Source organism: Pleurodeles waltl, chromosome 11 (genome assembly GCF_031143425.1).
Source record: "Pleurodeles waltl isolate 20211129_DDA chromosome 11, aPleWal1.hap1.20221129, whole genome shotgun sequence".
Lineage (NCBI taxonomy): Eukaryota > Metazoa > Chordata > Amphibia > Caudata > Salamandridae > Pleurodeles > Pleurodeles waltl.
The window spans coordinates 68084447-68101919 of record NC_090450.1 but is presented as its reverse complement, the minus strand read 5'-3'; the positions used below and the strand labels follow the sequence as shown (position 1 = coordinate 68101919).

Genomic DNA, 17473 nt, shown 5'->3' with positions numbered 1-17473 from the left:
TAAGTCCCTTGTAACTGGTACTTCTAGTACCAAGGGCCCTGATGCCAAGGAAGGTCTCTAAGGGCTACAGCATGTCTTATGCCACCCTGGAGACCTCTCACTCAGCACAGACACACTGCTTGCCAGCTTGTGTGTGCTAGTAAGGACAAAACGAGTAAGTCGACATGGCACTCCCCTCAGGGTGCCATGCCAGCCTCTCACTGCCTATGCAAGTATAGGTCAGCCACCCCTCTAGCAGGCCTTACAGCCCTAAGGCAGGGTGCACTATACCATAGGTGAGGGTACCAGTGCATGAGCATGGTACCCCTACAGTGTCTAAACAAAACCTTAGACATTGTAAGTGCAGGGTAGCCATAAGAGTATATGGTCTGGGAGTCTGTTTTGCACGAACTCCACAGCACCATAATGGCTACACTGAAAACTGAGAAGTTTGGTATCAAACTTCTCAGCACAATAAATGCACACTGATGCCAGTGTACGTTTTATTGCAAAATACACCCCAGAGGGCACCTTAGAGGTGCCCCCTGAAACTTAACCGACTGTCTGTGTAGGCTGACTAGTTCCAGCAGCCTGCCACACTAGAGACATGTTGCTGGCCCCATGGGGAGAGTGCCTTTGTCACTCTGAGGCCAGTAACAAAGCCTGCACTGGGTGGAGATGCTAACACCTCCCCCAGGCAGGAGCTGTAACACCTGGCGGTGAGCCTCAAAGGCTCACCCCTTTGTCACAGCACCGCAGGACACTCCAGCTAGTGGAGTTGCCCGCCCCCTCCGGCCCGGCCCCCACTTTTGGCGGCAAGGCCGGAGAAAATAATGAGAATAACAAGGAGGAGTCACTGGCCAGTCAGGACAGCCCCTAAGGTGTCCTGAGCTTAGATGACTCTAACTTTTAGAAATCCTCCATCTTGCAGATGGAGGATTCCCCCAATAGGGTTAGGATTGTGACCCCCTCCCCTTGGGAGGAGGCACAAAGAGGGTGTATCCACCCTCAGGGCTAGTAGCCATTGGCTACTAACCCCCCAGACCTAAACACGCCCTTAAATTTAGTATTTAAGGGCTACCCTGAACCCTAGAAAATTAGATTCCTGCAACAACAACAAGAAGGACTGCCTAGCTGAAAACCCCTGCAGAGGAAGACCAGAAGACAACAACTGCCTTGGCTCCAGAAACTCACCGGCCTGTCTCCTGTCTTCCAAAGAACTCTGCTCCAGCGACGCCTTCCAAAGGGACCAGCGACCTCTGAATCCTCTGAGGACTGCCCTGCTTCGACGACGACAAGAAACTCCCGAGGACAGCGGACCTGCTCCAAAAAGACTGCAACTTTGTTTCAAGAAGCAGCTTTAAAGAACCCTGCAACTCCCCGCAAGAAGCGTGAGACTTGCAACACTGCACCCGGCGACCCCGACTCGGCTGGTGGAGAACCAACACCTCAGGGAGGACCCCCGGACTACTCTACGACTGTGAGTACCAAAACCTGTCCCCCCTGAGCCCCCACAGCGCCGCCTGCAGAGGGAATCCCGAGGCTTCCCCTGACCGCGACTCTCTGAAACCTAAGTCCCGACGCCTGGAAAAGACCCTGCACCCGCAGCCCCCAGGACCTGAAGGACCGGACTTTCACTGCAGAAGTGACCCCCAGGAGTCCCTCTCCCTTGCCCAAGTGGAGGTTTCCCCGAGGAAGCCCCCCCTTGCCTGCCTGCAGCGCTGAAGAGATCCCTTGATCTCCCATTGACTTACATTGCGAACCCGACGCTTGTTCTAACACTGCACCCGGCCGCCCCCGCGCCGCTGAGGGTGAAATTTCTGTGTGGGCTTGTGTCCCCCCCGATGCCCTACAAAACCCCCCTGGTCTGCCCTCCGAAGACGCGGGTACTTACCTGCAAGCAGACCGGAACCGGGGCACCCCCTTCTCTCCATTATAGCCTATGCGTTTTGGGCACCACTTTGAACTCTGCACCTGACCGGCCCTGAGCTGCTGGTGTGGTAACTTTGGGGTTGCTCTGAACCCCCAACGGTGGGCTACCTTGGACCAAGAACTGAACCCTGTAAGTGTCTTACTTACCTGGTAAAACTAACAAAAACTTACCTCCCCCAGGAACTGTGAAAATTGCACTAAGTGTCCACTTTTAAAGTAGCTATTTGTGAATAACTTGAAAAGTATACATGCAATTGAAATGATTCAAAGTTCCTAATGTACTTACCTGCAATACCTTTCAAACAAGATATTACATGTTAAATTTGAACCTGTGGTTCTTAAAATAAACTAAGAAAATATATTTTTCTATAACAAAACCTATTGGCTGGATTTGTCTCTGAGTGGGTGTACCTCATTTATTGTCTATGTGTATGTACAACAAATGCTTAACACTACTCCTTGGATAAGCCTACTGCTCGACCACACTACCACAAAATACAGCATTAGTACTATCTATTTTTACCACTATTTTACCTCTAAGGGGAACCCTTGGACTCTGTGCATGCTATTCCTTACTTTTAAATAGCACATACAGAGCCAACTTCCTACATTGGTGGATCAGCGGTGGGGTACAAGACTTTGCGTTTGCTGGACTACTCAGCCAATACCTGATCACACGACAAATTCCAAAATTGTCATTAGAAATTGATTTTTGCAATTTGAAAAGTTTTCTAAATTCTTAAAAGACCTGCTAGGGCCTTGTGTTAGATCCTGTTTAGCATTTCTTTTAGAGTTTAAAAGTTTGTAAAAGTTTGAATTAGATTCTAGAACCAGTTTTAGATTCTTAAAAAGTATTCCAACTTTTAGAAGCAAAATGTCTAGCACAGATGTGACTGTGGTGGAGCTCGACACCACACCTTACCTCCATCTACAGATGAGAGAGCTAAGGTCACTCTGTAAACTAAAGAAAATAGCAATGGGCCCCAAACCTACCAAAGTACAGCTCCAGGAGATTTTGGCAGAGTTTGAAAAGGCCAACCCCTCTGAGGATGGCAACTCAGAGGATGAAGATAGTGACTTGGAGGGAAATTCCCACCCTCCAATCCTACTTAGGGAGAGCAGGGCTTCTCAAGCCCTGACTCCACAAATAATAGTCAGAGATGCAGGTTCCCTCACAGGAGGGACCAACAACTCTGAAATCACTGAGGATAACCCCAGTGAAGAGGACATCCAGTTAGCCAGGATGGCCAAAAGATTGGCTTTGGAAAGACAGATCCTAGCCATAGAGAGGGAAAGACAAGAGATGGGCCTAGGACCCATCAATGGTGGCAGCAACATAAATAGGGTCAGAGATTCTCCTGACATGTTGAAAATCCCTAAAGGGATTGTAACTAAATATGAAGATGGTGATGACATCACCAAATGGTTCACAGCTTTTGAGAGGGCTTGTGTAACCAGAAAAGTGAACAGATCTCACTGGGGTGCTCTCCTTTGGGAAATGTTCACAGGAAAGTGTAGGGATAGACTCCTCACACTCTCTGGACAAGATGCAGAATCTTATGACCTCATGAAGGGTACCCTGATTGAGGGCTTTGGATTCTCCACTGAGGAGTATAGGATTAGATTCAGGGGGGCTCAAAAAACCTCGAGCCAGACCTGGGTTGACTTTGTAGACTACTCAGTAAAAACACTAGATGGTTGGATTCAAGGCAGTGGTGTAAGTAATTATGATGGGCTGTACAATTTATTTGTGAAAGAACACCTGTTAAGTAATTGTTTCAATGATAAACTGCATCAGCATCTGGTAGACCTAGGACCAATTTCTCCCCAAGAATTGGGAAAGAAGGCGGACCATTGGGTCAAGACAAGGGTGTCCAAAACTTCCACAGGGGGTGACCAAAAGAAAGGGGTCACAAAACCTCCCCAGGGGAAAGGTGGTGAGACAGCCAAAAATAAAAATAGTCAAGAGTCTTCTACAGGCCCCCAAAAACCTGCACAGGAGGGTGGGCCCAGAGCCTCTTCACAAAACAATCCTGGGTACAAGGGTAAAAACTTTGATCCCAAAAAGGCCTGGTGTCGAAACTGTAGTCAGTCTGGACACCAAACTGGAGACAAGGCCTGTCCCAAGAAAAGTTCCACTCCAAACTCCAATCCAGGTAACACTGGAATGGCTAGTCTCCAAGTGGGATCAACAGTGTGCCCAGAGCAAATCAGGGTCCACACTGAAGCTATCTAGTCTCTGAGGGTGGGGTGGATTTAGCCACACTAGCTGCCTGGCCTCCTAACATGCAAAAATACAGGCAGCAGCTCTTTATTAATGGGACAAGTGTAGAGGGCCTGAGGGATACAGGTGCCAGTGTCACCATGGTGACAGAGAAACTGGTTTCCCCTGGCCAATACCTTACTGGAAAAACTTATACAGTCACCAACGCTGACAATCAGACTAAAGCACATCCCATGGCAATGGTAACTTTAGAATGGGGAGGGGTCAATGGCCTGAAACAGGTGGTGGTCTCCTCAAACATCCCAGTAGACTGTCTGCTTGGAAATGACCTGGAGTCCTCAGCATGGGCTGAGGTAGAACTAAAAACCCATGCAGCCATGCTGGGTATCCCTGAACTGGTGTGTGTAAAAACAAGAGCACAATGCAAGGCACAGAGTGAAAAAGTAGAGCTGGAGTCTGGAAAAATGGCCCAGCCTACCAAGAGAAAAGGGAAGTCAGTTGGGAAACCAACTGCAACACAGTGAGAAAAAAAGAACCTCTCTTCTCAGGAAGAAGTTCTGCCCTCTGAGGGAACTGAGCCTTTGGAGCTTGAACCTTATCAGGTTGAGCTCTTAGGCCCAGGGGGACCCTCAAGGGAGGAGCTGTGTAAGGGACAAGAAACCTGTCCCTCTCTTGAAGGCCTTAGGCAGCAAGCTGCTGAAGAGTCCAAGGGCAAGAAAAATGGAACACATAGGGTCTATTGGGAAGATGGACTCCTGTACACTGAGGCCAGAGACCCCAAACCTAGTGCCACTAGGAGAGTGGTAGTGCCTCAGTCGTTCAGAGAGTTTATTCTGACCTTAGCCCATGATATTCCCCTTGCTGGGCATTTGGGACAAACCAAGACGTGGGAGAGGTTAGTCAACCACTTCTACTGGCCCAATATGTCCCAGAAGGTTAAGGAGTTTTGCCTCTCCTGCCCCACCTGTCAATCCAGTGGTAAGACAGGTGGGCACCCAAAGGCCTCATTCCACTTCCAGTGGTGGGGGTCCCCTTTGAAAGAGTGGGTGTGGACATAGTTGGTCCACTGGAACCTCCCACAGCCTCAGGAAATATGTACATCCTAGTAGTAGTGGATCATGCTACTAGGTATCCTGAAGCTATTCCCCTTAGGTCGACTACTGCCCCTGCAGTAGCCAAGGCCCTCATAGGTATCTTTACCAGAGTGGGTTTCCCTAAGGAGGTGGTGTCTGACAGAGGTACCAACTTCATGTCAGCATACCTAAAACACATGTGGAATGAGTGTGGAGTGACTTACAAATTCACTACACCATACCATCCACAAACTAATGGCTTAGTTGAGAGATTCAACAAGACATTAAAAGGCATGATCATGGGGCTCCCAGAAAAACTCAAAAGGAGATGGGATGTCCTCTTGCCATGTCTGCTTTTTGCTTACAGAGAGGTGCCACAGAAGGGAGTAGGATTCTCAACCTTTGAACTTCTGTTTGGTCACCCTGTAAGGGGACCACTTGCTCTTGTTAAAGAAGGCTGGGAGAGACCTCTTCATGAGCCTAAACAAGACATAGTGGACTATGTACTTGGCCTTCGCTCTAGAATGGCAGAGTACATGGAAAAGGCAACCAAAAACCTTGAGGCCAGCCAACAGCTCCAGAAGTTTTGGTATGACCAAAAGGCTGCAATGGTTGAGTTCCAACCAGGGCAGAAAGTCTGGGTTCTGGAGCCTGTGGCTCCCAGGGCACTTCAGGACAAATGGAGTGGCCCTTACCCAGTGCTAGAAAGGAAGAGTCAGGTCACCTACCTGGTGGACCTGGGCACAAGCAGGAGCCCCAAGAGGGTGATCCATGTGAACCGCCTTAAGCTCTTCCATGACAGGGCTGATGTAAATCTGTTGATGGTAACAGATGAGGATCAGGAGGCAGAGAGTGAACCTCTCCCTGATCTTCTATCATCAGAGCCAAAAGATGGCTCAGTAGATGGAGTGATCTACTCAGACACCCTCTCTGGCCAACAGCAAGCTGATTGTAGGAGAGTCCTACAACAGTTTCCTGAACTCTTCTCCTTAACCCCTGGTCAGACACACCTGTGTACCCATGATGTGGACACAGGGGACAGCATGCCTGTCAAAAACAAAATTTTTAGACAGTCTGACCATGTTAAGGAAAGCATCAAGGTGGAAGTCCACAAGATGCTGGAATTGGGAGTAATTGAGCGCTCTGACAGCCCCTGGGCTAGCCCAGTGGTCTTAGTCCCCAAACCTCACACCAAAGATGGAAAGAAAGAGATGAGGTTTTGTGTGGACTACAGAGGGCTCAACTCTGTCACCAAGACAGATGCTCATCCAATTCCTAGAGCTGATGAGCTCATAGACAAATTAGGTGCTGCCAAATTCTTAAGTACCTTTGACTTGACAGCAGGGTACTGGCAAATAAAAATGGCACCTGGAGCAAAAGAGAAAACAGCATTCTCCACACCTGATGGGCATTATCAGTTTACTGTTATGCCCTTTGGTTTAAAGAATGCCCCTGCCACCTTCCAAAGGTTGGTGAATCAAGTCCTTGCTGGCTTGGAGTCCTTTAGCACAGCTTATCTTGATGATATTGCTGTCTTTAGCTCCACCTGGCAGGATCACCTGGTCCACCTGAAGAAGGTTTTGAAGGCTCTGCAATCTGCAGGCCTCTCTATCAAGGCATCCAAATGCCAGATAGGGCAGGGAACTGTGGTTTACTTGGGCCACCTTGTAGGTGGAGGCCAAGTTCAGCCACTCCAACCCAAGATCCAGACTATTCTGGACTGGGTAGCTCCAAAAACCCAGACTCAAGTCAGGGCATTCCTTGGCTTGACTGGGTATTACAGGAGGTTTGTGAAGGGATATGGATCCATTGTGACAGCCCTCACTGAACTCACCTCCAAGAAAATGCCCAAGAAAGTGAACTGGACTGTGGAATGCCAACAGGCCTTTGACACCCTGAAACAAGCAATGTGCTCAGCACCAGTTCTAAAAGCTCCAGATTATTCTAAGCAGTTCATTGTGCAGACAGATGCCTCTGAACATGGGATAGGGGCAGTTTTGTCCCAAACAAATGATGATGGCCTTGACCAGCCTGTTGCTTTCATTAGCAGGAGGTTACTCCCCAGGGAGCAGCGTTGGAGTGCCATTGAGAGGGAGGCCTTTGCTGTGGTTTGGTCCCTGAAGAAGCTGAGACCATACCTCTTTGGGACTCACTTCCTAGTTCAAACTGACCACAGATCTCTCAAATGGCTGATGCAAATGAAAGGTGAAAATCCTAAACTGTTGAGGTGGTCCATCTCCCTACAGGGAATGGACTTTATAGTGGAACACAGACCTGGGACTGCCCATGCCAATGCAGATGGCCTTTCCAGGTTCTTCCACTTAGAAAATGAAGACTCTCTTGGGAAATGTTAGTCTCATCCTCTTTCGTTTTGGGGGGGTTGTGTAAGGAAATGCCTCCTTGGCATGGTTGCCCCCTGACTTTTTGCCTTTGCTGATGCTATGTTTACAATTGAAAGTGTGCTGAGGCCTGCTAACCAGGCCCCAGCACCAGTGTTCTTTCCCTAACCTGTACTTTTGTGTCCACAATTGGCAGACCTTGGCATCCAGATAAGTCCCTTGTAACTGGTACTTCTAGTACCAAGGGCCCTGATGCCAAGGAAGGTCTCTAAGGGCTGCAGCATGTCTTATGCCACCCTGGAGACCTCTCACTCAGCACAGACACACTGCTTGCCAGCTTGTGTGTGCTAGTAAGGACAAAACGAGTAAGTCGACATGGCACTCCCCTCAGGGTGCCATGCCAGCCTCTCACTGCCTATGCAAGTATAGGTCAGCCACCCCTCTAGCAGGCCTTACAGCCCTAAGGCAGGGTGCACTATACCATAGGTGAGGGTACCAGTGCATGAGCATGGTACCCCTACAGTGTCTAAACAAAACCTTAGACATTGTAAGTGCAGGGTAGCCATAAGAGTATATGGTCTGGGAGTCTGTTTTGCACGAACTCCACAGCACCATAATGGCTACACTGAAAACTGAGAAGTTTGGTATCAAACTTCTCAGCACAATAAATGCACACTGATGCCAGTGTACGTTTTATTGCAAAATACACCCCAGAGGGCACCTTAGAGGTGCCCCCTGAAACTTAACCGACTGTCTGTGTAGGCTGACTAGTTCCAGCAGCCTGCCACACTAGAGATGTTGCTGGCCCCATGGGGAGAGTGCCTTTGTCACTCTGAGGCCAGTAACAAAGCCTGCACTGGGTGGAGATGCTAACACCTCCCCCAGGCAGGAGCTGTAACACCTGGCGGTGAGCCTCAAAGGCTCACTCCTTTGTCACAGCACCGCAGGACACTCCAGCTAGTGGAGTTGCCCGCCCCCTCCGGCCCGGCCCCCACTTTTGGCGGCAAGGCCGGAGAAAATAATGAGAATAACAAGGAGGAGTCACTGGCCAGTCAGGACAGCCCCTAAGGTGTCCTGAGCTGAGGTGACTCTAACTTTTAGAAATCCTCCATCTTGCAGATGGAGGATTCCCCCAATAGGGTTAGGATTGTGACCCCCTCCCCTTGGGAGGAGGCACAAAGAGGGTGTATCCACCCTCAGGGCTAGTAGCCATTGGCTACTAACCCCCCAGACCTAAACACGCCCTTAAATTTAGTATTTAAGGGCTACCCTGAACCCTAGAAAATTAGATTCCTGCAACAACAACAAGAAGGACTGCCTAGCTGAAAACCCCTGCAGAGGAAGACCAGAAGACAACAACTGCCTTGGCTCCAGAAACTCACCGGCCTGTCTCCTGTCTTCCAAAGAACTCTGCTCCAGCGACGCCTTCCAAAGGGACCAGCGACCTCTGAATCCTCTGAGGACTGCCCTGCTTCGACGACGACAAGAAACTCCCGAGGACAGCGGACCTGCTCCAAAAAGACTGCAACTTTGTTTCAAGAAGCAGCTTTAAAGAACCCTGCAACTCCCCGCAAGAAGCGTGAGACTTGCAACACTGCACCCGGCGACCCCGACTCGGCTGGTGGAGAACCAACACCTCAGGGAGGACCCCCGGACTACTCTACGACTGTGAGTACCAAAACCTGTCCCCCCTGAGCCCCCACAGCGCCGCCTGCAGAGGGAATCCCGAGGCTTCCCCTGACCGCGACTCTCTGAAACCTAAGTCCCGACGCCTGGAAAAGACCCTGCACCCGCAGCCCCCAGGACCTGAAGGACCGGACTTTCACTGCAGAAGTGACCCCCAGGAGTCCCTCTCCCTTGCCCAAGTGGAGGTTTCCCCGAGGAAGCCCCCCCTTGCCTGCCTGCAGCGCTGAAGAGATCCCTTGATCTCCCATTGACTTACATTGCGAACCCGACGCTTGTTCTAACACTGCACCCGGCCGCCCCCGCGCCGCTGAGGGTGAAATTTCTGTGTGGGCTTGTGTCCCCCCCGGTGCCCTACAAAACCCCCCTGGTCTGCCCTCCGAAGACGCGGGTACTTACCTGCAAGCAGACCGGAACCGGGGCACCCCCTTCTCTCCATTATAGCCTATGCGTTTTGGGCACCACTTTGAACTCTGCACCTGACCGGCCCTGAGCTGCTGGTGTGGTAAATTTGGGGTTGCTCTGAACCCCCAGCGGTGGGCTACCTTGGACCAAGAACTGAACCCTGTAAGTGTCTTACTTACCTGGTAAAACTAACAAAAACTTACCTCCCCCAGGAACTGTGAAAATTGCACTGTGTCCACTTTTAAAGTAGCTATTTGTGAATAACTTGAAAAGTATACATGCAATTGAAATGATTCAAAGTTCCTAATGTACTTACCTGCAATACCTTTCAAACAAGATATTACATGTTAAATTTGAACCTGTGGTTCTTAAAATAAACTAAGAAAATATATTTTTCTATAACAAAACCTATTGGCTGGATTTGTCTCTGAGTGTGTGTACCTCATTTATTGTCTATGTGTATGTACAACAAATGCTTAACACTACTCCTTGGATAAGCCTACTGCTCGACCACACTACCACAAAATAGAGCATTAGTACTATCTATTTTTACCACTATTTTACCTCTAAGGGGAACCCTTGGACTCTGTGCATGCTATTCCTTACTTTGAAATAGCACATACAGAGCCAACTTCCTACAGTACCTTATCTACAAAAAATTATGGAGCCCTAAGCGCAAACTACCCCAAATAGCCAAATAAAAGGCTCAGCATCCAGAGGTAGGAGGGGTAAAGCCTATCAGCGTAGGGGTTAATCACAGCCACACACAGCAGCAATATCGATCAGATTAAACTATTTAGGAATTATTGTTTATCTCAATTCAAGCTACAGCTATCCTTAAAATAAGCACCTTGCACCCAATCAATTTCTTTTTTTGAATGTCCACTGAAACAATGTTAGCACCATGGACAGTTCTACAGCCCGACTTCTTTCCTTTAGTTTGTGAAAACTTTCTCCAGAGGTCAACCAAAGCTAGGCATAAGCTAATTACATGGTGCAATGAGTCTTTTGCTTGACTAAATATGCAACAATCGTTCCTTTTTATCAATATTTTTCCAAGCTCCTTCAACCTGAAGAATTGGAATATAATAGAGTCTCAACCTAAAAATCAGTTTTTATTCTCGAGTTTAGATTTGAATGAAGGTAAGACTTTTCTTAAGAACACTGAACATAAAGTGGTTGTATACTGAAGATAAAAGCATATCATTTTGAAACAGAAAAGAATATATTTAAGTATTCAGTATCCTCTTAAAGCTTCTTTTTCTAAGCCATACGCAGCAGATAAAAAAAAATCACCATCTCCATTTGTTTCTGAGATTCAATACACTGATGGGTGCCCAAAGAATATAAAATTGCTTAGAAAGATATTTTCATTATTTATTTTATAGGGTTTGGATAAGGCCCACAGTGCATCAAATACATCTATGGAAAACTGTGTCAGACTGACATAGAGAGACCTAAAAAAGGTGGTTTTAGAACAGCCACAACAGATTTGTGGAAAGCAGCATATATCTGCAAGAACTGTAGTGAGTTTAGGAGTTGTGGCTAGATACTGATAATCTATATGATCCTTGATGATAAACAGGACTGATCTGATAACAGGATCTGCACAATACAGTATCTTCAAGGTTAATGGAACTAAAGACGAGCCAGGACAAGCTTTACATTTGGATGCTCCACCCTCACAAATAATCAAGAGTTTTCAAATAACCCAGTTACAGAAGTCAAATGGGGCATCGTTTGAGGTCTGCCTGTAACAGTATATTCTCAAATTGCCTAGGTACCATAAAACTGTAAACCTTGATTGTGAAATACAGATCACTGGAAATACTTTGTTTCTTCTCAGCATATTAGCGTGCAATTAATAGCTGTAGCTGACACCTTTTAACTGAGAAGGACCAGTTTCCTGTTCATCAACAACAATTTCCACAAGGATTATGTGAAAAAAGTTGAATAAACAGTTTATTTTAATTACATGTACATTCTATGTGAAGGTTAATAATGACATACCCCCACCAAGTCAAGTAATTTTTAATCCTGAAAGTATACAGTCAGAATTTACACTGTTAACAATTTAAAGGGTATTGGGATTATACTGTATTGTAGAAATTCTTTAGCACTTAGTAAACTTGAGGAGGCTAAGATATACAGGCACTGGATGTATTTACTCTGCATCTTTGATGAGCAGTCTCTGGAAGATGCCTTCTGGGTAGAGACCTAAGTTTCACTTAACCAAGATTTACTTGGTCTCTCGATGATCAACTGTATTCTGCAAGGGTCACAAGAATAGACAAAATCATGCAGCCTGGTTAAGTCAAAAACAGCAAAATGTCTTCTACATACACTGAGATTTAAACAAATCATTTTTCACCATACTGATAAACTCTATAAATTCAACTGGCTGTTTTGGTGAATTCTAAAATAAGCATGTATGAGGGTGAGGGCTAGAGGTCATCCTTGATTCACCCTGGAATAAAAGCAAGGCAATTCCCAATTACTGGGCACTGCTAATTTTGCTTAAGTCAGATTGGAATTCTAGATCTAATATCAAGTGTCTACTTCAGATAAAACATGCATGTTCTGCATTGGCTATTATTGAAAGTATAGGCTCCAACGTAGATGCCAAACTGTGGCAAGAGTTTTAGTTTTTCAGAATTAATTAGGCAGATTGATTGATGTAACCCACCCATCATCAAATGTTTGATATTCTGAATAACTCAATTATGACGTCCTGAGAGGAGCAGACCTAGTCTACAGCATCATATATTACTGCCAAGACCAAAGACCTTTAGAGGTTGTTGCTGATTCTTCTTGCAGCGGACACTGCCCACTTCAACCATCTGCGCTGCCCCTCTCATTCTGTAGAGTGCTTCACATACTCCTAACACGAATATACACACATTGCATTTTTTCATGCTGTTCATATAGGCAGTGTTCAACATAGAGGAGTAAATTATGAATTGTTTTATGTACAGCAAGTACAACCTTCCACAGTATTGCCTTTTATGTTTATTCTAGTGTTAGTAATCCAGCATTAAGAAAGGAAAACAAAGTACAAGTTCTATAATTCAAGGCCAAACGTAACTCTAAATCCGGCTGCACCAATGACACATAAGCCAGTCAGTCCTACATCAATTAATGGTTTAGCAGCATGTGCCTTGAAGTACAGAGATGGTCTGCTGCAGAGTGGCAGGGTCTGGTAGAGGCCATTTGTGCCACTGGTACCACTGGTCCTTTGCAGTGTCACTCAGCAGCAGTAAAAAAAATGTTTAACTTTATTTTCGAGTGAAAGATGTCTCATATAAGGGTTCAGTAGGTTAGCAGCAAAAAACTGAGTCCATTAAGCAGACAAACTTTTGCACCTAATAGGGAATCCATGATGGTACTGTAAACCCCTCCCATATGAGACTAGGTTAAAACAAGCAAACATCTATCATTCAATGTAGATCAGATTTATCTTGACTACACATACCCATTACAGACAAATCGGTAAAATGCACAGATTCCTATGAGAAAAATAATATATCATTATCTTTAGTTCCCTTAAGAACAGCATTATGTTGCTGACTACAAAAGGGTAGAGTATGGCCACCAATATTTTTCTTGTGGTGTATGTTGCGTAATATACTCGTTCCACTACTCTATCTGAAACTTAGCACCATCTTTAGTATTTATAAGGGTCTCCAGCCCAGTCACATCTATATGTAGATCTGAGATGTGACAACACATTGTGGTGATTTATAGAACCGCCTAAACCCCTGGCATTTAAAGTAACACACTTAGGGGGTCATTCTGACCCAGGCCGGCGGCGGTAGCCGCCGGCCTGGCTGGCCCCCCAGAATACCGCTGCGCGGTCAATAGACCGCCGCGGGTATTCTGGGTTTCCCGCTGGGCTGGCGGGCGACCGCCAGAAGGCCGCCCGCCAGACCAGCGGGAAACACCCTTCCATGAGGAGGCCGGCTCCGAATGGAGCCGGCGAAGTGGAAGGGGTGCGACGGGTGCAGTTGCACCCGTCGCGATTTTCAGTGTCTGCATGGCAGACACTGAAAATCTTTGTGGTGTCCTGTTACGGGGGCCCCTGCAGTGCCCATGCCATTGGCATGGGCACTGCAGGGGCCCCCAGGGGCCCCACGACACCCCATACCGCCATTCTCTTCCTGGCGGCCAAATCCACCAGGAACAGGGTGGCGGTATGGGGGTCAGAATCCCCATGGCGGAGCAGCAAGCTGCGCCGCCATGGAGGATTCCCCAGGGCAGCGGAAAACCGGCGGTACACCGCCGGTTTTCCGTTTCTGACCGCGGCTGTACCGCCGCAGTCAGAATGCCCAAGGGAGCACCGCCAGCCTGTTGGCGGTGCTCCCGCGGTCGTTGGCCCTGGTCGATTTTACCGCCAGGGTCAGAATGACCCCCTTAGTGCCATATGTACGAACACATTTTCCCATAGCCACAAAATGGGTAAAACCCTTTGCTACATCTGGCCCTTAGAGCCTTATTACACAAGTCAGATGCGATAATTATTGCGCATCAAGTTGTGATGGTGTTGATGTAGTACAAAACATCTTTTTATTTTTTATTTTTTTTAAGCGATGGTACTTTTGACGTAGGTCCATAATTTATCGAACATTTGGTGTGAAAAAGCAGGCAAAAATGATATTCAAGAGAAAGGACTTCGAGAGTTATTTAAAATGTATTTACAATACCAGTTAAAAGTACCTATGTCAATGGGAGTTTTTTGGTGCTAATGGCATTGGAACTATGGACGTCAGATTGACGGTTTGCACTGAAGTGACAGTGAACTGCTCTTGTTCACTTGAACACTAAGGAGACAACATCCACTACCAATTAAGTGAAGCAAGGATAACTCTACCACACTACTTTGATTATATTTTGTGCAAACTATATTAACATCCCTTGGGGCTGTAACTTTAAAAATGCAAATAAAACAAAAAAAAACTCTTAAATTTGTTTTCTCTGAAAGACAGGCACATGTAATAGTTGACACAGGGATTTAAAAAAAAAAACAGCCAGTCAGGAAATTTTCAATGTTGATCCACTGAATCCTAGAGATACTCTAAATCCAATGGACAATCGGTAGGGTAATATTTTCTTTGACTCAGGGCAGACATAGGTTTCTACTTAGAGTTAGAGAGCACTACTGATGAGCCATCATTGGAACACACAAAAAACCACACTTCTCACCATGCCACTGAAACTTTCAGTGGAATTTCAAGTTCCGAAATAACTTACCACTCCTCCAACTATGAGAACGGTCATTGAAGTTCTTGATGTTAAAGAAGCCAAGCCAGCTAACATAGATGCCATGATTTCTTCTTGGGATAAATTATCAGGATTAAGGGCAGGGCTACCAGCAGCAGTTGGGGTGGCTGTTAAAGTCCGAGGGATCTAGAAATTTGATGCATGTAGTTATAAATACAGATAAACATACTCATGACCAAATATTTGCACTTTGCTTTATTCTTTTGTACCATAAGAGGCACACATGAATGAAATGCATATCTTGGCACTGAAAAGATATTTCTGTGTTTAAAATTTACCCATAAACTGATGGGTTTTTAGCCTATATCAATTAAAAATTTGCACATAAAATGAGAGTTTAGGAACAACTGCACAAATAGGAAGTGAGGCAACACAGAAGGTAAGAGATTTGAAGTTCCATAAGAAGAATGAAAATATAATTTAAATTAAATTAAAAAACAACAAGGAAACAGAGGAGTGACTGACAACACTGCAAGATATGAGTCCTTTCCCTATGTCCATTAAAATAAGGAGTGAAAGAGGGGAGATGAAGCATAAATGTGGGAGGCGGAACACTGTACTAGACAAGCAAAGTATAGTAAAGGATCGGAGCTAAACTTGAGGAGGCACAAACAGAAACAAACAACAAAAAAGCAGAGGGAGAGAGGAACAAAGGTATGCAGGGCATGGTGAAAGGAGTCCTGAAGGGAGCAAGGGACACGTCTGAAGAGGAAGGGAAAACATCATAGGATAAAAGGAAATAAACCAGTTCGAAGATTAAATACTAGGAGAGGTAGAAAAGAAATACACAAAAAGGCAGGAAACAAGTAGCAAAAAAAATAAAATAAACAAAGAGTAAACAAACAGCCTAAGTGAAGGGTGTTGTAGGGGAGTGAAGAGAAAAGAGCACATTGGAAATCTTTACCTTGTATTATTTAGGCTTTTTTAACCAGTTTGTTTTAATTCACTTTTTTTTTTGCTAAAGAGACATGAAAATGTTGTCCTCTAAAATGTAAAGTGGGGGAAGATAAATGTCAAGCCGAAGAGATATCCAATACCTCGATTAGAGTAATGAATATAAAACCATGCATGCGTCTGTATAATGATGACACTCCTGGTATATTCTAGGTATTCTCTTGAAATGTGTGATCATACACTTCATATTTCAATTTGTTGCATTGTTTTCCCTGTTTACTCTAACTCTTTCAATTAAAGTAATACATTACATACATTAAACTCTGTTTATTAACAAGTGAAATTAGTTACCTGTAATGCTAGTTCTCTGTAATGGTTACTTTTTCAGACTCCATAAACAGTAGGCTGTCTACGTGCATGTGCGAGATCCCTAGAATACCATTTTAAACATTATTGTTACAATGAAAACATGCCTAAGAGGCAACTTTTTTTGACATATTCTATTCTGTCTTTTTTTGAACGCCCTTCAAAAAGGAGAGGCAGCTGTGTTCCTTTTGTATTCCCAGATAATACCCATGACAGAAAACTAGGACTACAGGTAAGTAACTTTTTATTCACTGTAGCAGGATTCTCATTGAAAACCATAAGCAATAAAAAAGCAAGCTACATTATACTGAACCCCAGAGGAGAAGGGTTCCAAAGATGATCGCAAAGAAGATTAAACCACTGCCGAGCAAATTAAGGTGTGCTATGAGGCATGACCCACCAGAGCATTTGTTCTGGAGTTACATTCTATGCAATCTAACAAAAATATGTACCAATCTGCAGGTTTCCACTTAAAAAAATATGTGAAAAGGCATATCCCACAAGAGAGCAGTACAGTCTACCCTGTCACAAGTAGGCTGAGCATTAGACTAACCTTGAAAGGGTCACTTTGTCTGTTGATAGCAAATACATATACAATAATCTGCACAAATGGCTTTATAATAAATGAATTACTGTTTGGATTGTCAAATGCAGTTGTCTCCAATAGTCAGTTGTGAGCTCTCAGTAGCTCCCACACACCTTCAAATTAGCTGGCAGCCTTGAGTTTATTTTTATCTAAGCACAGGGTCACATTTTCCTTTTAAAGTCAAGGGATGGCTGTGTTTATTTTAGATTATAATCAGGTTGCAGAAAGCAGGGCCTGATAGTGAGCACTGCTCAGTCAGATGTACGTCCTTGGCTCTGGCTGGGGCACAGAGGTGAAGAACTGAAGCACTGAGGTATGTAACTCTTAAATATAAGTCCATGTCAACTCGATATTAGAGTGTGAGAGCACAATTATGTTTATGAATGCTGTTAAATGGGAGAAAATTCAAAAGAAGAGTTACCGTAATGATCAAGTTAATTCTTGATTTTAATTTTCTTGCATTTCAAAGTGTCACATTTACAAACAGCAGGCCTCTTGCGAATAGAGGCCAGCAGACACTGTGCCACGTATAGAACTGAAAAATGCATTTTTTTCTACATGTAAGAAATCTAAAATGTAGAAAAATGTTCCATATTTTGAACATTTCTGCAGAACATTTTCCTGCACTTTAAATTTAGGTCTGTGTTATACATGTTGATGGTGCCACATATGGTGAAAGTATGTCCTGTGCCACAAGTACATACAGCAGAGGCTC

General features: G+C 45.4%; 1 protein-coding gene across 3 annotated transcripts in view; it reads right to left on the bottom strand.

Moving 5' to 3' along the window:
• MFN1 (mitofusin 1) overlaps positions 1-17473 on the bottom strand; it is a 206586-nt gene that overhangs the window by 79683 nt on the left and 109430 nt on the right. For all 3 annotated transcript variants that reach the window (XR_011199355.1, XM_069213075.1, XM_069213073.1), the window contains one exon: positions 14883-15038. Coding sequence is in view for 2 of the 3 variants with exons in the window: in XM_069213075.1 (XP_069069176.1) it covers positions 14883-15038 (156 nt within the window). In the remaining variant the exon portion in view is untranslated. The remainder of the gene's footprint in view (positions 1-14882; positions 15039-17473) is intronic.